Below are 20,456 nucleotides of genomic sequence, written 5' to 3' on the forward strand. Positions count from 1 at the left end.
AGACGGGACCACTTTCAACCAAATTGACCACGTGTTGATCGAACGCCGCCACCTCTCAGCCTTGATGAATGTCAGAACATATAGGGGGCCAATATAGACTCGGATCACTATCTTGTTGGCATGGTGCTCCGGGCTCGAATTACAATACCACCCAGAATCCCCTCTGACAATTAGGTGAGAGCTAACACTGAAGCCATCCACAATACAGACCTCCACGACACCTATAAGAGGGAAATGGATGCCGCAATAACCGCAATAAGAGGTCCTGGAGATGAACCATCAATAAATTATCTTCACAATTACCTGAAGAACATTATCATTGATACGGCCACAAACATACTTGGCCCCAGCCGCAAAAGGAGTCGGAACGGCTGGTTTAACGATGAATGTAAGCTAGCAACGGAACGGACGAATACTGCATACCGAGTAATGTTGCATTCTCAACGAACGCGGACACGCGCAGAGACTTAAAAAGGTAGCCTGGGAGAACAAACTAGTCTGTGAACTCGAAAAGTACAGGGATCAACCGCACCAGGCGCGCAAGTTTTACCAACAAATCAGCAGGATGAAGCCTTATACACCGCGATGCTCATCCTGCCGAGACAGAGAGAGAAATCTGATTTCCAACAGAATGGGCATATTGGAGCGATGCGTTGAGTACTTTGATGAGCTACTGAACAACCAGAACATCGGCGAGTTGGAGGTCCCGCCAACTGAAGACGACGGGCAAATACTCCCTCCACCAAGTATAGGAGAAACGGTCCGTCCAATTCATCGGCTAAAAAATCATATGTCACCAAAAGCCGATGAAATTACAGCCGAATTGGTTCAATATGGAGGCGACCAGTTACACCAACTTGTGCTCAAGGTATGGGACAGGGCATTCTCTGTCTCATACATAAAAAGGGGGACATCATACAGTGCAGCAATTATAAAGGTATCACGTTGCTGAGTACTATCTATAAGATATTCTCCGCTATCTTGTAGGGCGAATAGCCCGATACGCCCAGAACATCATCGGCCCATACCAAAGATTTTCTCTCTGTGGCAAGCGATGGAAAAACTTTTGGAATATGAAGAACAGTTGCACCATCTATTCATCGACTTTAAAGCCGCCTATGACAGCATAGCCAGGGTACATGGCCATGAGAGAATTCGGTATCCCGACGAAATTGATAAGACTGACTAAGCTCACCCTGACCAATGTGCGAAGCCAGATAAAAGCAGCAGGATCACTCTTAAGACCATTCGACATCAATAACGGTCTACGACAAGGGGATGCCCTATCATGCGTCCTCTTTAACCTGGCCCTCGAGAAAGTGATCCGTGATGCTGATGTAAATGCAAGAGGTACGATCCTCTTCAAGTCCACCCAACTACTGGCTTATGCTGACGATATCAACATCATGGGAAGAACCACCCGAGACGTACAAACTACCTTCATCCAGATCGAGCAGGCGGTGATTAGCGCGAGATCTTGGGCTGCACATCAATGAAGGCAAGACAAAGTATATGGCGGCAACGTCAGCACCAAAAGGGCAATATCTATGGTAGAAAAAGAAGCTTTTAGGAATATCGAATTGGTGGACTTCGACGCAAAACCGGGATGTCTGGAGTTCCTTATTAAGGCAGGCCTAGGCCGGATACCGGTTGTTGATGATGATGAATTTTAATAAACATGAAACAAATCGAAATAACGGAAGCTGGACGCTTTGGGTATAAAAATGTTGTATTCATCTTGCATGAGATATTTCTTATGCACGATTTTCCATTTGTACATAGCTAAAAGTTCAAAATATTCCTTGATATATGTATTACCAAACTCCAAGTTCGCCGTTCATGTTTTTCCACTTTATATAACGATGACGTTATACACGGCTTAGAGTACAAAATTTCGATCTTCTATAGTTTTATTAATGGTTGAAATTCCACCCTTCCTGTCTTTCCGGAGATGAGTATATTATTACTAATATTGGTGCCAAATTTTGTACTTCTAAGACGAATTTAAGGAAAAGAATTGAAATGTAATATTGTCTCCATAGCTAGTAGTAGCAAATATCGGTATTTCGGAAACAACTTGTTCCCTTCTTCAGTGTCCTAAATATCGATATTTCCAAAATAAAAACGACTAATAGCAATGCAATGACTAATGCTTTTCAATTCTTTCACCGTGAACACACATTGACTTAAGATAATTTTCTAAAATATAATAATGTGTCATTATTAACTTTATTTAAGCAGATATGGGAATGGGATGCATTTTGAGGTCTAGATGACGAATAGAAGCACAATTGCGATTTTTTTTGAATTTGTTAGTTGGATAGATTCTGAGAACGAGACCTGTTACACTTTTGTGGCACACATTTCGAGCCTTCACTGAGAAATGCTAAATGAGTCCTTTCATTTGATACCCTACATGACAATATTCTGTGAAAAACATGAACATTAAAGAACTAAATATTTAGCATCGTACGGATTGATCATGTTGAACTCCCAGTAGCTATACGGGTTTAGTGCTGCGAAGATCCGAGAATCTCTGAATCACTGTAATTAGGGCAAATATTGTGTTCGCAAATCACTACTTCGTAAATTGAATAGGTGACGGAAATTTCCTAAATTCAAAATACTAATTTACTTTGCCCCGCAGAATGGAAAAATTCGGTAGTGAATCTAATGCAGTCATTCGTTTTTATTGGAATTTCAAATGACAGAAATATACATTAATTTGAATATTTCATGTTCTGAAGAATAAAATACCGATTAATTACACTAGTGAATAAAAGACAATCAAAAATAATTGTGTTTACAGACTGAGCTAACTGCAATCATACCAGCATTGCAATGGGCAAGACCGCAGAATTTGTAAGTAAATTCTACAATTTTATCTATCTTCATAGCTTTCTGTTGTCTCCAATTCGGCTGGGTATTATTTTTCGTAATATTAGCATCAGCATAATTTCACTTTAACTCTGTTCTAACATTGAGTATTTTATCTGATGACTGTTATTTTGTTTAAGTAAATTAAAAATTATTTCACCCGTAAAAATTGCTATTATATAATCAGTTTTATTAATTTGTTGACCTTATGAATAGGGAATTAACCAGCTAAGAAGCCAGAAAACTGATACATTTCATTCGGCGTAATTGAACTGAATTGAATTATAGGAAATATATTAAATTAGAATCAAAGAGAATGATCTATTTTTCAACCTTTCATAATGATCGCCGTCCTTTCCTTAAGCATATTTCAAGCCAAAAACACTGAAGAAGGGGACAGTTGTTCCCCGAAATACAGTATCTGTGGAATTTTATTAAAAAGTTTCAAACAAATATCCTCCAATCTTGGACAATGACTGGCAGTATTATTTGTAGATTCTAAGCCTTTACCCCCTTTTCCCCAACTAGAATTTTAATTAGGAAGTATGCAAATTTGAAGAAATCAGAAAGAATGAATAGTGACCATTAATCCCTAACAATGAACACTCGATTTTAGGGGCAACAACAAACTACTGATAAAGGCATTGCTTTCTCTACTTATACATTTTCCAAACTTTTTGTTATCTGCCATTAATAGCTGCTTTCACTCCTCTTATAATTCCTATGACTGGATTATGAATAAATGGAGTATTCACCAATCTACCTACCTATTACCTCAGTATCTACTGTCACGTTTCCCCGCACATTTAGAAAATGTCAGCGATGAATACGACGAGAAACAACTAGACGTATAAAGAAGTGTCTTCGGAGCAAGAAGTAAATAGAACACGTTACACGCTCGACCAATATTTTTAAAAATAGGATGTGGCATTAAATGTTTGACCTGTTCGTTGGAAATTTAGGTCGCCTTTTCCTTTTATTTAAAAGTTCGAATGACGGATTCTACCCTGTCGACAGCCAGATAAGTTCTTTTACATACTGGGAGCACAGCCTAGAGAAGATTCACCTTCTCACGAGTGTTAACAACTTGAAAAATGTAAAATTCTCCTGTATTGCCATGTGGTTGCCCCTAGTGAAGAATTTGTTAACGTGTTAGACTTCATCAAATCCCCGTTTAATCAGTAATTACATGTTACTTTGGTCAAAATTTGCTTCAGCTGAAAGAGCTCTGATATTTATTGCTCTGGATGTTAGCATCGATCAAATGATTGCATAAAAACGAGTCTTTGGGGGGCTTAGGTAGTCGTGGGAATGATAGAATTTCCAAAAATGTCTACGACAGACGTCAAAATAACATAAGATCGAAGGTCACAGAGGCTTTTCTAGCAAAGCATAAACTTAATATTTTACATTACTTGATAAATGATGAAGGGCACAACAACCGATATTCGATCTAGACCTCGCTTAGAGGGAAAACTCCAGACATCCCGGTTTTGCTCAGAGGTCCAACAATTCGACATTCCTAATAGATTACACCATCGTTCCATTTCAGACACGGTCTGCTACGTTTTCTTTTTCTACCATAAATATTACCCTTATAGACTTCCGGACTGGATCATCTTCATACATACGGATTAGGTGACCCGCACATCGCAACCTATTGAGCCAGATGTTATTTATAGTTAAACGGTCGTGATATCGTTCATAAAAAATGTTAGGCGATGACGGCTTTACGGTTTCTTAGCAGGGCAGAGGCAAATCGTCAGACGCCGCCTCACCAGTGGGAGCAGTGTGACCGAAGCGAGGGAGTAAGTTGCTCTCCATTTGGTCCGGTCCGGCTTAACTTGATGCGGACTTAGGACCCCACAATTCCTCCAAAAAGATATTTTCAGCTCTGGCCAAGCTCTGGTCAATAAGGCTGATTTGCGCTCAATATAATTCGTAGTCATTTTGTGTTCTGCGAATTATATAAAGGAGAACATAACATCTGTAGGCGTCCCAAAATTCTTTGGGGGATTCTGGGAACTGTCGAAATCAGTGTTGTTTTGTACAGTAACAGCTTTGACCCGAGCAATATCTGTACGTTGAAATAGACTTTGTTGGCTGCGAACAACCGTGCGCGAATTTCGTCATTATAGCTATTATCGTTTGTAATTTTCGACTCTAGCTAGGAGAAATTATCAACGGTTTCAAAGTTGTATTCTCCTATTTTTATCGTCTCCAGTTGACCAGTGCTATTTAGTGTTGTTGCTTTGATTTTTGGTGCTGATGATTCATTAATCACGACCGTTGTTGATGGTGAAAGGTCTCGAAAGTGATTCTCAAATAGTGAAGAATTCAGCAACAGCTGCACTATGTGATATCCTCCTTTTATGTTTGGGACAGATAATACCTCGTTGCTGTTATTAGGCATTGATTCGCTTTACCAAACCATGAGTATCAGTTGCTGAAACGCTTGCTATAGTTGGTTGCTCCATATTTACCCAATTACTATAGGGATGGATCACATATGGTTGTAATTCCATCCGTGCCCGACGAGATATCAATCTTAAACCGATGAATTGCACGGACTGTTTCTTCTATACTTGGTGGTGGTAGCATTTGCCTTTCATCTCTAGTTGATGGGACTTTCAACTCACCGATATTCTAGTTGTTGAACAGTTCAATCAAATACTCAGCCCAGCGTTCCAATATGTCCATACGACCGAAAAGCAGATTTCTCCCTTTATCTCGGTAGGATGAGCATGGAGGTATATGTTATATAACTTCATCCTGCTAAATGTTGGTAAAATTTCCGCAATTGATACAGTTGCTCCCTATACTTCTCGAATTTACAGACCTGTTCTCTCAGGCTTCCTTTTCCAGTGTCTGCAAAATCGCTTTTCTGGTGGACGCAGTTCGCGATAAGTTTCTGCGCGTGCCCACATTCCTTGGAATTCGTCCGCACCGCTGCTAGTTTCCAATCATCACCAAATCAAACTCTCCGACAGGGTCCCATATGTCTGCACCTGCACCCGCACCTGACCGTACTAATGATAACATTTTTGAGGTGGTTGTGAAGAGCAATTTTCGATGCCAACTAAACAATAAACTCATAGGTTATCTGAGCTCCAAGTTGTGTGATTGCGCCAACTATTTTCATCACTCTCAAACCAAGTCAACATGTTGTTACTGATATAATAGCTCACATTAAGTGTCTCATTACATAGGACAAAACGATTTATAACGACTTTCTTACATTCTCTCATCCCAGTAATCCATTTTGCATTGCCCTTATGTTTACGAAGCAATATCACGATAATAGGAAAATGGTACAGAAAACAATTACCTTCGATTTTATGAAATGGAAATCCTAAACTCAACTAATTATCTGAAAATATAAACAATTGCTTACCCGCATTGCAAGAGGACTTCTCGAATAATCCACAGGTTGACATTTAAAGCTATAATGACCCCACCATCCACTTTGTAAATACTGAAACGATATTGTAAAAATAAGTTGAATAAACGTAGTCAGCATAAAATCAAAGCATTTAACAGCACGAGCATTGACAAATTGCCTAATAAAATGGCAAAGGCCATCATAGTTATCTCGTTGTCGTTACTATTTCAACCTCGAATTTCAATTAGAAGTCGTTATAATTTAAAGGTCTCATCACTACTATTAAATAGTTTATGATACATGCAGGGAAAATAAAGCAAATATTCATAAACGTTTATCAATCTATTTAAGTTATCTTACCCCATAAAATATCCATGCACTAAAAATAGTTTGAAATAGATTATAAAAAACTAAAATTTTTCTAAGATCCATTGGTTTTCTCTTTTCCATAAACTTTGGTGCTAAAGATTTACTAAAGTAAGCGTAAAAGACACATAATGCTAGTGTTGGGAACGGTGAAGACATCATTGGCCAATCGCGGACCCGAGGATCTGAAATAAATTGACCAGATCAGATTTTAATACTAGAAATTTTAAATTCAAATTCTTGCAGATATTAAATTGTCAAATAACAAAAAAAGAGAAAATGTAGATGCATTACAAACGACACACTAAATAAATTGGAAAACATATTTCCTTAAAACTATGAAGGTGATTGTAAAAGAACTTGAAAAAACAAAATGTATAAACTTTTTCAGAATCAAATGGTTTTTCTCGTGCCCACAAATTTTTTTGACATTTCAACGAATGTAATATTCATCTCAAATTATATAAAAAAACATTAAAAGTTTCTAGCGGAAGCAAATCCCATTCGTTTACATTCTTTGGAATCTTCCTAGTTTTCAACCGCTAAAAATAACCAAGATTTATTCAATTATTGATTTGCTATTTCAAGCTAATGGAGATGAATATTTAAGCTATTTGCTTAGCGAGTAATTATTAAGACTTAGGAAATGGCAATTCTTAATAAGACAGCCTTTATGGTTGCCGCATTTTCGCACCTTTTAAGGAAACATTTTAAGGTGGTAAATAAACGAAATCATAAAATTCGCTATGTAGATTTTACTGAGATTGATTGATTGCAAATAATTACCGAAGTCATTTGGGTTTTGCATTTATGTTTCTCTAATTTTCCGAATATTTTTAATTCAAATCTCAGTCTCCTCTTGTTCCATTCACTTTAACAAAAGTTGATGAATGTCTTTAATGAGGTCATGGAACTGCATCAACGATAATATTTGATTAATAAATCAAAATATTATTTAATCACAAGAATAAAATAAACAAAGGCCAGATGGATATGCACGCTAATATCTTACCGCTGCGATTGTCCATTAAGTCTCTATACCAGTCGTACATGTCATGTAGTAGAATGAGCGCCATGCTTCCTGAAATGAACAAAAATATAATTATTATTCAACTGGAGCAACTCACATGGAAAAAGCGTAATTCAAATTAAAATATTAAGCACGAAATGTGATTATACGGAAGTCTAATAGAAGATACGAGCTTTCTGAATTTTTCTTCAAGCAGTCAAAGTCAATTACAGTTGGTTCTAATAAATCCCAAAAACTATTCACCTAAAAAAGAAAAGCAACACATATATTTTCGCCTATCGAAATTCATCTTCCGCTACGGAAGTAGCCAATTGAAGGGTGCGATGAAGTCTCTAATTTTTGTTAGAAGTGAAATAAATTAGATCATCTGTGATTTTAACGATTTGTGTACAGTCAATGAACTAGAAAAATAGGGTTCGCAACAAGATTTCCCTCCTGAAACTTTGAGCGATTATGGATAGATAAAACCAGTCACTTTGCGAAACGGAGCACAATTAGCGGTGTGGTTTTCCGGTTTGATGCAATAATTTCTAAGACCATGGTGATTATAGAGGGAAGGTGTGAACATTGTTGTCATGTTTTTATGGAATTGATAATTTTGACATGACCTTTACTTGAACATAATTCCCAAATGATCATGCAGTAATTTATAACTAATAAGAATACTCCCCCCACATACTTTGATGCTGAAATCTTATAGTTTATGTTTGTGTCCTGTTGACTCCTTTCTGGAGTATAGGGCATCCCCACAACCTCTTTGTGTTGTTGTTGTCCTTTTTCATTTGCATTTGCATCACAGTGAGTGCTGTGCAAGTGGTAAGCCCACTGAAGAAGACAAACAAAAGTATCCATGACGACTGGGATTCGAACCCAGGGCAACGAGATCGAGAGGCTAGCGCTCTACCCTCTCAGCCCTCGTGCCGTCTATGGCTTAGCATGAAACAAATTTACACGAAAATAGCAGTATTAAATAATAGTGGGAGTTCCACCAAACTTTCTTGTCGTTTATGTATCCGCAGAATATTATTAATTCCAGAAATATAGTAGTAGATTATTATTAACTTTATCTGACCATATAGTACATCGGAATGAGAGTTATTTTAAGGATTAAGTTTTTTTTTATTTTAATCATTTCCTTCAGAGAATGGGTCACGCTCTAAGGTTTTAAATTTTGATCCTACACTCTCTTATTAAATAATTGATGCCAAATGTAAAATTTGTTTTGTAAAACACTATTCAGACGGAACAATAAATGAAACTAATTATAATACAAATCAATTTCACCGCTATACTCAAAACTCGGTTATCTTTACCGTTTTCTCTTGAAAGTAATGCCACAATTTGCTGCCTACAACCTAGAGTTACACACTGACACTGAGTTGAATGAGACTGAGATTGAACATGATTTCGCAAGCCCTAAGTTTTGTCGTTAAGGTGGAAGTTATATACGAAGCAGTACTTCAAAATACTATGCGAAGCTTTCGCAACGCTCTTAAGCATATTAACATTACTAGGACTTTTTTTAAAAAAATAGCCAAATCATTTTTACATTACTGCCGGGCCGACCTTAACTTTGTTATATATATTATTTCTGCAACCACCCCAGTGAGGTAGGAGGGTCGCTTTGAGGGCTCGATTAGCAGTTAACTGAGTGGCACATTCTGACTGGAACAACGGAGAAATCAGCAAGTGCCATGTATTGAAAGTTGAAATTAATGTCCATGTGTTTTTTTTTTTTATTTTTACAGTTGGTATATAAGTTGAAAAATGAGAACTAGGTTTTTTTCCTTATCCTGTAAATATTTTTATTTTTTCCCGTTTTTTCGTTGCCGTTCAGCAGGATAGGTACCTAATTAGGTACTAGCACTGAAGGAGGCACGTGGTCTCCGAAACGATCGTATGCGGGGGGAAAAAATAAAAATATTTACAGGATAAGGAAAAAAACCTAGTTCTCATTTTTGCCATGTATTGCTACTAATCTCCTAAAATACGTAACGGATCATTTGGTTTATGGCAGGAACATTAAACATTTAAAAGAAGCCAACTCATGGTGGCGACAGCCCCTTTGTTTTTTTTTGTATTTTCTCTAACCAACTTAACTAAAATCGTAATTGTTTAAAAGCGAAAAAGTGAGTCATATTTTCCACTTGTGGTGATGTTTTACATTGAAACCAATGCAAATAGCCCTCTAGATTGAGGAGATCTCCAGAATGATTTGAATCATAAAATCAATGATGTTTTCACTTTATATGGATGGTATGAGCATTGAGCCGATTCTTTTATAACAGATACAAACGCTTCAGGTATCAGGGTTTTGTGTATTTCCAGTTTAAGAATTGTTGACTGCAGAACTGTTCCATTTGTACGTAGCTCGCAATGTATCCATTTAGCACGTCAGACTCACTTAAATGAGTATGTGGTTCTGAGATACCTTTCCTTTGATCCCCGACATGTCTACATTTGGTGAACAAAAATTTCATCCCGTCGTTTTGCATGTATCGGGATCCTTGCATGAGTACGCGTTTCAACCTTTCCATTAAAATTTCATGTTAATCCGTTCAATCATTTCTGAGAAAAATGCATGTGTAAGACACACTGAAAACGAATCGAGTTTAAAATGGAATGGGGCAAACCAGATACTTAATTTATGTTCCTGTAGAATATGTAAGACTTTTAACTTTAATGTGATACCAAAATTTTGTATTAGGATGTAGCAAATTCGCATGAAAAGAAGATTTTGGCCTATTTTAGCTTTATAAATAATTACAGGCATTATCTGTCTCATACATAAAAAGGGAGATATTACGCAGTGCAGCAATTATAGAGGTATCACGTTGCTGAGTACCATCTAGAAGATATTCTGCGGTATCTTGCTAGTCCGGATAGCCCCATACGCCGAGGTAAATGCAAGAGGTACGATCCTCTTTAAATCCACCGATATCGACAACATGGGAAGAACCACCCGAGACGTAAAAACTGGGAGGATCACTTAATCTGTATGGATGAGGATGATCCAGCCCCGAAAGTCTAAAAGGGTAATATATATGGTAGAAAAAGAAGATGAGGCAGACCCTGCCTAAGATGTAGCGATGGCGTAGGTTAGGATGTCAGACAGTTTTTAGGGATATCGAATTGGTGGACCTCGGCGGAAACCCGGCAAGTCTGGAGTTCCTTATTAAGGCAGGCCTAGACCGGATACCGATTGTTGCGTCGTTGATGATGATGATGAAATAATTGCAGTATTTTCATGAAAATTTACAATCTTATACGTTATATTATTCGCGGTTCGAATCTCACTGGTGGGAGTGGGATTTGTATCGTGATTTGATGTTGGATACCAGTCGACTCAGCTGTGAATGAGTACCTGAGTCAAATCAGGGTAATAATCTTGGGCGAGCGCAATCTTAAATAAAGTGCTCTAATACACTTCAAGGCCCTAATCTAAAATGGATTGTTGCACCAACGATTATTATTCCGAGTTGTCACAATTTCGGCAGATACCGGATTTTACTTAATACTAGCACTAAGTGCCATGCATTTAGGTTCGGACGACCCTACCTACCTAAAAGCTAAAGGGGCGCTGGTGGTGGTGGCCTATGGTAGATGAATTGGAGAATCCGTCGAGATCTCCCCGCAAAATCGAGCACCTATACAAAATTGTGCACTTCTGCATGGGACCAGACTGTGTACGAGTCCCAGGACATCAAGGGAAGCCGTGTGGGATCCAGATACAATACCTGTAGCTGACAAAACTATGGGAACTACAACCACCCGCTCGAGACGCCAAATTTCTTTGATTTCCCGAACCAGTGGCTCATAGTTCACATTCTTCTCCACGTTTCTGTTTGATGCCTGTGCTATTATGGGGGATAGCAACATCAACAATATACGGAGCAACACGTTTTTTCAACTAACAGTAAGTCAGCCTTATTGTGTGGAATATGGCGATCAGTTAGGACCAGTCCAGACCAGTCCCAATACATGCTGTAACCAGAGCTATTAAATACTGCTTGCGGACATGTTCCCGTGATGATGGGATAACCGTACATACAGCATTATGCCTGGTGATGTATTAAACCAGTGCCATAACAGCACAGCCAGAAATGAGAACCGCACATTCTACACTGGTCGTTCTCCATCGGCTCTTTCATTATGAGCTTTTTATAAGCTCGGATGGCGACTTGAATGGCTCCCCAGTATACAGTCATCTGTTCCATAAATGCAAATCGACAAATGGATGCCAAAGACAATTCAATTCACGTGTTTACCGTGCATTGCCTTCGACTTCCATTCATCGATCCGCTCCTGGTCTGTCTTCACCCCACTCAAAGGATTGAAAGACCGATCCTTCAAGTAGTCAGTCCACAGTCTGCTTTACAGACAGCCGCATGCAAGAGACTCGCGTGCTCTTTCCTGTAAAAATAAGCGTGCAGCGAGTCGACTTGGCAATGTTGTTGTGCTACGACGTCAACCACTCCCCTAGCTCCGATGCCACGAGGCAGGTTCATCCGCGCGACAGCAGAGTTTGGATGTTGCATTCGGAATTTAGGTCCACATCCACCGCCGGACGTTTTGCAGATCGGTCTTCGTCCACGGCAATATTCCGAATGCATAAGCAAGTGAAGGGATAGTGAATATATTCAATGCACTTATTTTATTCTTTCCCGAGAGATGCGATTTCAGCAACAACTTTACACGTCGCTGAAATTCGGAAAGCAGAGCATCCTTCAGATCACCAACTCGAGCATGGGTTCCTTGCAAAATTCCCAGGTACTTGTAGAAGTCTGTCTCGGTCATAGCTTCAACACTTGTCTAATCCAAATTCCATTCGAATATCACAGCTGAACATGTCTACTATTCACAACAGACTACTAAGGTGGTCGTCAGCACCAGCACACAGCTTGATGTAATCTAAGTACATCAAGTAGGTCGGTTTGCACAGCCTTTTAGCATCATTCAGTAGCCATGAAAAGGGGTTCAATGCCATGCAAAATCAAAGGGGACTCAACGAATCCCCTTGGAAGATGCCCCTCGGTATATGAGCCGGTAGGTAATGCCTGCAGTGAGGAGAGGTGGAAATTCCTCCGGCTGACTCATGACCTCATTTATACTGTGTGCCAACCGACCATGTATAGTGGTAAACTTTTTGTATCAAAAGTTCTGCACCCGATCTAGACCTGAGCCCCTCCAGTTCTTCGAGCTGTTTATGACTTGTCGAACTTCCTCTTCGGTAACATCCGCAGAATTCATGCCAGACGTTGTGGCATGGCGGATGCTTTCGCCGGTGATCGACTCAGTATGCTTACCATGCTGGGCGGGTAACCCCCAAAGTCCACCCCAGTATTCTTTCACTTGCGTCACCGAAAATTGTACGGTCTGGACTCTCTGTTGGGATTCGTTGAGAGACCTGGAAAAGCTGAAAAAATAACGGGAAAGCGAATTTCTGACCGTGCATTCTGACAGCAGTAATTGCACCACAATACACAAGTATGATTGTAGTTGCAGCAGCGACATGTCAAACACAGCCGAAATACAATCTCACCATTGATTTGAGATAGAATTCTCAGAGTTGCTGAAGATACATGGAGGCTGGAAATACTTGGTCTATGCAAAGGATCCATTTCCGAGAATTTTATACGCTCTTTGGAGTTCGTCTCGAATCTCAGCTGGACGGTGGAGAAAAGTGCTTCGGTGAGTACTATGATAAAATTGTTGCCTGTAGTGCGGCATGATGTTGTTGCCTCCGTCTCTGCCCCCATTGAACCTTGGTCACCAGTTTCCGCGATAACCTCAAGCCGAATACGCTCCCTGATGATGGCCGAGATGGTGTGACTGCGAATAATAAAGCGGTACTGGTTTGCGACACGCTGCACAGTCTCGTGCGCGAATTGCGGGAAACGCTCGACGAACCTCTGGTGCACGTTATTTCGTAGAAGGAGGGCATGATGAAGAGGTTTATTTCTTCAGTCCACTCCATCTGCTACCTACGCGAATCTACTGAAATGGTCGCCACAGATTGTGACGAAACAGCTGCAGCAGGCGGAACAATGCTCCTGGTCGTCGTTGCGCCTAGATGTCGAACCGCCCCACGACTAGCGGTTTCGATGCCGTGCTGTCCATTACGGGAGCCCCACCCAGTCATTAAGTCAGATAATTCCCGCCGGTTATTTGCACCGGACCTTAAAATTCTCCTTGTCCACATTGTTGGTAGTGCATTTTACCCCTAACTGCCAGGTGCGGTGATAGCTTCCTCGATGAGTAATCTGCAATAACCTGCAGTAATCTGTGTCCGTGAAAGAAGTGATAACTTTATGACCCTCGCACTTCTCGCATTTTCAACTTCCTTCGGAAAGTACTAATCGAGGCCTTTTATTTGTAACCCCACATTTTGTTTTATACAAAACCTTAAATGTGAACTTATTTCATCATTATTCATAGACAGAGATTTCAACGATATTTTCAAATTGCTTTCGACCTTCAATGTCAACGGAAATAAATCTAACAACCGACTTATTTATGTTAAATAGATACTATATTTTTGCACTAAGTAAATTCATATCTTACCATATGCTTTTATACCTAGGTTAAATTACCTTCTTGAAATTTAATCTCGCCTCTCACTAAATTTCCGGAATTTGTATGTAGCAATTGTTTACCGATGGCTTTAATTTGGAAGATAGGATGAACATTCCGTACAGTCAATGCGAAAAGATCATCAAATTTAATTTTTAGATATGCAGCATACGCACGCAAATTAATTCGAGATTCTCATATTTAACCACATGGAATTAATCCTCAACATTAAGATTCATTCGTAATGTTTGATAAACAAAGAAAAGTTATTGGCTGGGCAAGAAAACAATTAATGTTTTGTAATATGCCTTTTATCCAAAAATAAACTATAATCAATTAAATAGTCTCTATTTTGTTTGGCCTATCTGTTTTTATTAACAACTGAACTCCTGCTGTTCCTTCTCCCGAGATCTTCATTTCCGATCTAAAGCCATTATCATTATTGAAAGTTAGCAGGTTAGTAATTCATAGAGAATGTTACATAATTTACATAGGGATCAAATAGTTTTCCACTGAAAGGCGAAAATTTGATTGAATATTGCTGATCCTCTGATTGTCTTATTCACCTTAAGGTTTGATTTACACTGATTCATCCCTCTTGAATTTTGATCTATGATAATGGGTCTGTCAGAGTTTAATCATTATCAGTGCTGTTTTATTCTAAAAAAGGAATGCGTTTTTTGCATATTGCACATTAGTTCGATAGATTAAACGAGTCGTTTTCGATGTAAGCATCACCTAAATATTAAAACTATTTGCAAGATGTTTAGAGCAGTTTCAACCCGTTGACTGCGGGCAGTGATAAGCGTAACAGTTCGGTTTCGATTTAAGTTGGTATGAATGTATTATTGAATGAAGTGCTCTAGCACACTTCAAGGCCCTGATCCAATATGCATTGTTGAACCAACGATTATCATTATTATAAATGTATTATTCAATATTTATTCCTTTAATACGATTTTTCAAATGAAACTAATTCACGGATACCTGAAAGAGTACTACTGCCCGTTCTTTATCTACAACAAGTCGGGAAACCGGAAGCTTGACGCTTCAGGTATAAAAGGTTTTGTGTTTCCCTATGTGAGGAGCATAACGTAGTTCTCCATTGGTTTATAGCATTGACCCGAGATATTTAAATCGCTCAGTTCTGGGCAGGATACCACCATTGCCAGAACTCAGCGATTTAAATATCTGGAGGGGCAGATTACTGCCATTGAAAGAACTGAGCGATTTAAATATCTCGAGTCAATGCTACCAGCCAATGGAGAACTGCGTAATGAAATGTTTCAAGCATTAACGCCACCTGGATGAAGTGACATTCCGCAACTAGTGTTCTTTGTGATCGACGTATCGGCGCACGTCCCAAATCTAAAATTTACTGCAATGTCGTCCGTCTGTCGCTCTCAATGAACGGCGTGGATGGGAATTTGAAGGTCTCGCGATTACATCCTGATCAGGCATTTGATGAAATAAAATGACGAAACCGATCACGACGAGCCGACCCCGCTTGTGAACTGAAGGCTGAAGAAAAAGAAGAACATGCGAGGAGCGATGAGCTTGACAGTTTCGTGTCACATAGTTAAAAATTCTATTGGCATCTATTTTTTAGAAAGTAATTTAAATAAATCATTTGATGGAAAGCCCTGTATTGAAATAGTCAACCTCATACGCTTCACACTCTGAGTTTAATATTATTAGCAAATGCCAACAATTTAACCAACATCAAATATAAACAAGTCGGGAAACCGGAAGCTTGACGCTTCAGGTATAAAAGGTTTTGTGTTTCCCTATGTGAGGAGCATAACGTAGTTCTCCATTGGTTACTGCCATTGCCAGAACTCAGCGATTTAAAAATCTCGAGTCAACGCTATCAGCCAATGGAGAACTGCGTAATGAAATTGTTTCACGCATTAATGCAACCTGGATGAAGTGGGATTCCCCAACTGATGTTCTTTGTGATCGACGTATCAGCGCACGTCCCAAATCTAAAATTTACTGCAATGTCGTCCGTCTGCCGCTCTCTATAGTTCTGAGTGTTGGCCGACTATAAAGGACAATGGACGGCGTCTTGCGGTAATGGGGACGAAGATGTTGCATTGCACTGGTGGCGTGACACGTTTCGATTACGTCTGAAATGAGAATATCCGCGATCGATATGAGTTTGCATCGATCGTGGAAAAACTGCAAGAGAGGCGTTTTCGATGGTGTGGTCACGTAACTCACGCTAACGAGAATTCAACAACCAGTATTGATCAGAACATCGAAAGCAATGGTAAGCAACCAAAAAGCCGGCCAAAACAATGGTGGTTTGATATGCTGGATGGGGATTTAAAGGTATCGCGATTACATCCTGATTAGGCATTTGATAAAATAAAATGACGAAACCGATCATCACGAGCCGACCCCGCTTGTGAACTGAAGGCTGAAGAAAAAGAAAAAGATGTGAGGAGCGACGAATGCGCGACAGCTCCGTGTAATATAGCTAAAAATTCCATTGCCCTCTATTTTCTAGAAAGCGATTTAAATAAATCATTTGATGCAAAGCCCTGTGTTGATAATAGTCAATCTCATACACTTCACGCTCTCAGTTTAATATTATTAGCGAATGAAAACAATTTAACGAACATCAAATTTAAAAAAGGGCTAGGGAGAATTAGATTCTTCTTGAATGGAATTTTGATATTTTACTCGAATTTCAATTACTCTCGTTAATTATGACGTCAGAATCTTATTTGTATGGCTTAGAATGCTGTTAATTAGCACGAAATTGATAAGTTTGAACTGCTATAACTTTCCCACTAATAGTTGGATTTTCATGAAACCTGGCATGTGTATGCACGAGGCTGTCTTCTATGTCGGTGCAAAATTTAGTACACTTAGGATGAACCTAAGGGGAGTGTTTTAGTCTATTTCTAAAAGTTGATAATATACTATTAGTAAATTTTTTGAGCAGATACGGCATGGGACATCTCTCGAACATTAGATTTTACATAAGTGTTTTACACAAAACCTTAAAAAGGGCTGCAGATAAATAGATTAGATAAATGTGACTTTAATATTCCACGCGAATGCCAATTATTCCGGGTAATTATGACGTCAGCATCCGATTTGCATGGCTTTGGAAGCAGTAAACTCGCTCGAAATTGCTAAGTTTGAACTGCTATAACTTTGGCGTTAATTGCCTGATTTCCATGAAATTTAGCACGTATATACGAAATATTGTCCCCTATCCTGGTACAAAGTTCGGAAGTCCTAGGATGAATTTAAGGGGGGTTTTTCAGTAAATTTCTAAAAAGTAGTAATATACTATTAGTAAGTTTATTTGAGCAGATATCGGAATGGAACATATTTTGAGGCCTAGGTTTCATCTAGGCACACCATCCTGATTTTTTTCGGATTTTTAGGTTGGGTAGTTTCCGAAAATGAGTCCTGTCTCACTTCAAGTGCGTACATTTTGACTCCTTACTCACCCACTTTGCAATTTATGCCAAAACTAATGTCAGTTTCAGAAAGTATAAATCGAGACCTTTCATTTGATACCCTACACAACTATATCCGGTGAAAAGAAATTTTGAATCCCCCTTTGCATGTATGGGGAGCCCCCCTTTAAACTCCACCTAAATTTATGCCACTCACTGTATGCGTGGGATTTCATAGTTCCCATCTGTCCACCGAATTTCGTTCGGATCGGTTTAGCCGTTTTGGAGAAAAATGCGTGTGACAAACAGACAGACATTGAATCGATTTTAATAAGGTTTTGTTTTACACAAAACCTTAAAAAGAGCGTAGGATAGCTATGGCGCACATATGGCGTCTGCGCTTGAGAAGAGGCTTTCAGCGCCGTAGCATATACGGCGCATGCAGGCAACGTATTAAACTGACGTTTGTGATTCATCAAACCTCCATGTACTCTTTCAAAAAATTCAATTACAATATCGTAGTCCCTTCCACAAGGACAGATTTTTAAGATGATAAATTTGACAGGTTTTGTTTTCTTTAAAAAAAACTTCTCCAAAAATTAACCAAAACATACATATTTGGTGTCAACTATCAAAAGGTAATAAGGCATAATACTCACAAAGTTGCCACAACACGAACAGTTTGAAATCAATTGAAATTTCTTGGTAAACCCAACGTTATTGCTATTCCAGGCGCTGGAGTAATAAAAAGCTTAAATCAAACAGCGTATGCTTATCTACAATTACTAGTGCAAAGCTTTGCACGTTTGATATCAGCAAGTGAAAACTCGAGATAAGAACAGTTGCCCGTGCCACAAACTCGTAATTTCCTATGGGTTTTTGACAACATATTTACGAGTATGTCGATATTCTCCTGGGATATACAAATTGAATGACTAATATTGTGATGTATGAAATGATTCATGTGATAGCCTTTCTATTCAGTATTTTTGATACAGGCGAGATACATGAGCGTAATTAAAACTCGTGGAATTTGATAGCAATTTGTTTGCTGATAACAATAATTTAAGGTAAATGCTGCCCGAGTCATACTAAAGTATCCGGAATAATGAGAACACATTGAGATAATAAAAAGCTATGATAATTAAACAGAAACCTGTAACTCCATTTCCATCGTTCGCAAAATTTGGGGGACAATTTATGCCTTCATTATTGCTGAACTCCTAGTGCAAATGCTGGTATTTCGAAAATGATTTTGTTAGTGACGGACACGGCGAATGGAACACCGCGACATAAATTGAGGCATTAATATTTCTATAAAAAAATATTACTTATATTACAAACTACAGCTACATGATCATATAGATCATAATAAGAAGAGCATTACCGAAAAGTTTGGCGCAAATCGTTCTGCTATTAACAGAAATCAAAATTTTCTAATTGCATCTTAATTGGCTCATATTAAAATCGATTCTATATGTTACAAATAATTTTCTAAGTAACTACAAACTATAATTGTGAATCAATTAACTAAGTATAAGGGTTGATATACTTTTTTAAGGTTTTGTTTGCAAAACATAACCTTATTAAAATCGGTTTACCGTCTGTCTGTCTGTCTGTCCGTCACACGCATTTTTCTCGGAGACGGTTACAGCGATTGACACCAAATTTGGTAGAAAGGTGGGAACTGTGAACGCTCACGCATATAGTGAGCTACATCCTTTTACGATGGATTTAAGGGGGGATCCCCATACATGCAAAAGGGGGGTGTACATTTTTTTTTCATCAAATATAGTCATGCTGGGTATCAAATTAAAGGTCTCGGTTAGTACTTTTCGAAGCCGGTCTTAGTTTTGACTTTTGTTGAAAAGGTGGGGAGTGCGGGGGGTTGAAAGTGGTCATTTTTTTAACGAACCCATTCTCAGGAACTACCCAACCGAAAAATCTGGAAAAAATCAGGGGGCTGCCACTATATGGTGCCTAGGCTCCGAAATACCCTCCATATCGATACCTGTTCAAATAAAGTTAATAATAGTATATTACTATAATTTTTAGTAATTGACAGGAAAACCCCCCTTAAATTCACCCTAAAATCACAAACTTTTGCAGCAATGTAGACTACAGTATAGATCATGATCCTGCCAAATTTGGTGAAAATCGCACTATTACTAACGAAGTTATACTAGGTCAAATCTGTCGCTCCTCTGCAAATTCAAGACTATGAATGTCAATATCACTTGAAAGCGGCTATTTCCACATAATATATGCATATTTTACGTGCTACATGCTAATGGGACAAATGCACACCCAAATCTCTTTACAAAAGAAATACACAAAACCTTTCATACCTGAAGCGTCTAGCTTCCGGTTTCCCGACTTGTTTAAGTTTTGGTGATACTTTTTGCGGTAGTTGAGATAGGAAATGTGAAATGTACAAGGGTCCAGTGAACCTCGTTCTTATAAATTGTAAAATTAGACAATTTAAAAAAAAATAAAATTGTGCAACAACGAATTTAAGTTTTAAAATATAACTATAATTAATATGTATATTTCAATATTATATCAACTCAAATAAACACCAATTCATAAGTCAACTCTTGATCGAAATCTACACGGACTCGGAAAGCAAGCGGATCCGACGACTTCTGGAAGACCGTCAAATTAGAGATGAGAAACCTTCTCAATTTGTTCGACAGCTTAGACTTAAGGTTCACTTAAGGGGGTCATCCCCTGTGAAAGTCGTTTTTTTCGGTTTTTAAGGTTTTGTGTGAAACAAAACCTTATTAGAATCGATTCGATGTCTGTCTGT

The 20,456-nt window shown here is 38.7% G+C and overlaps 1 protein-coding gene across 2 annotated transcripts in view; it reads right to left on the reverse strand.

Annotated features, from left to right (window-relative positions):
• LOC119652966 (elongation of very long chain fatty acids protein) overlaps positions 1-20,456 on the reverse strand; it is an 83,287-nt gene that overhangs the window by 11,822 nt on the left and 51,009 nt on the right. Inside the window, exons 1-4 of one of the 2 annotated variants that reach the window (XM_038057365.1) lie at positions 8,969-9,058; positions 7,638-7,706; positions 6,620-6,810; positions 6,272-6,352 (exon numbers count right to left, since the gene is read on the reverse strand). In XM_038057365.1, coding sequence (XP_037913293.1) covers positions 6,272-6,352; positions 6,620-6,810; positions 7,638-7,701 — 336 coding nt within the window. In that variant the 5' untranslated portion in view covers positions 7,702-7,706; positions 8,969-9,058. Of the gene's footprint in view, positions 1-6,271; positions 6,353-6,619; positions 6,811-7,637; positions 7,707-8,968; positions 9,059-20,456 lie in introns of those variants that run through there. The other variant, XM_038057364.1, reaches the window with a different exon arrangement.

Source organism: Hermetia illucens, chromosome 3 (assembly GCF_905115235.1).
Source record: "Hermetia illucens chromosome 3, iHerIll2.2.curated.20191125, whole genome shotgun sequence".
Taxonomy (NCBI): Eukaryota; Metazoa; Arthropoda; class Insecta; order Diptera; family Stratiomyidae; genus Hermetia; species Hermetia illucens.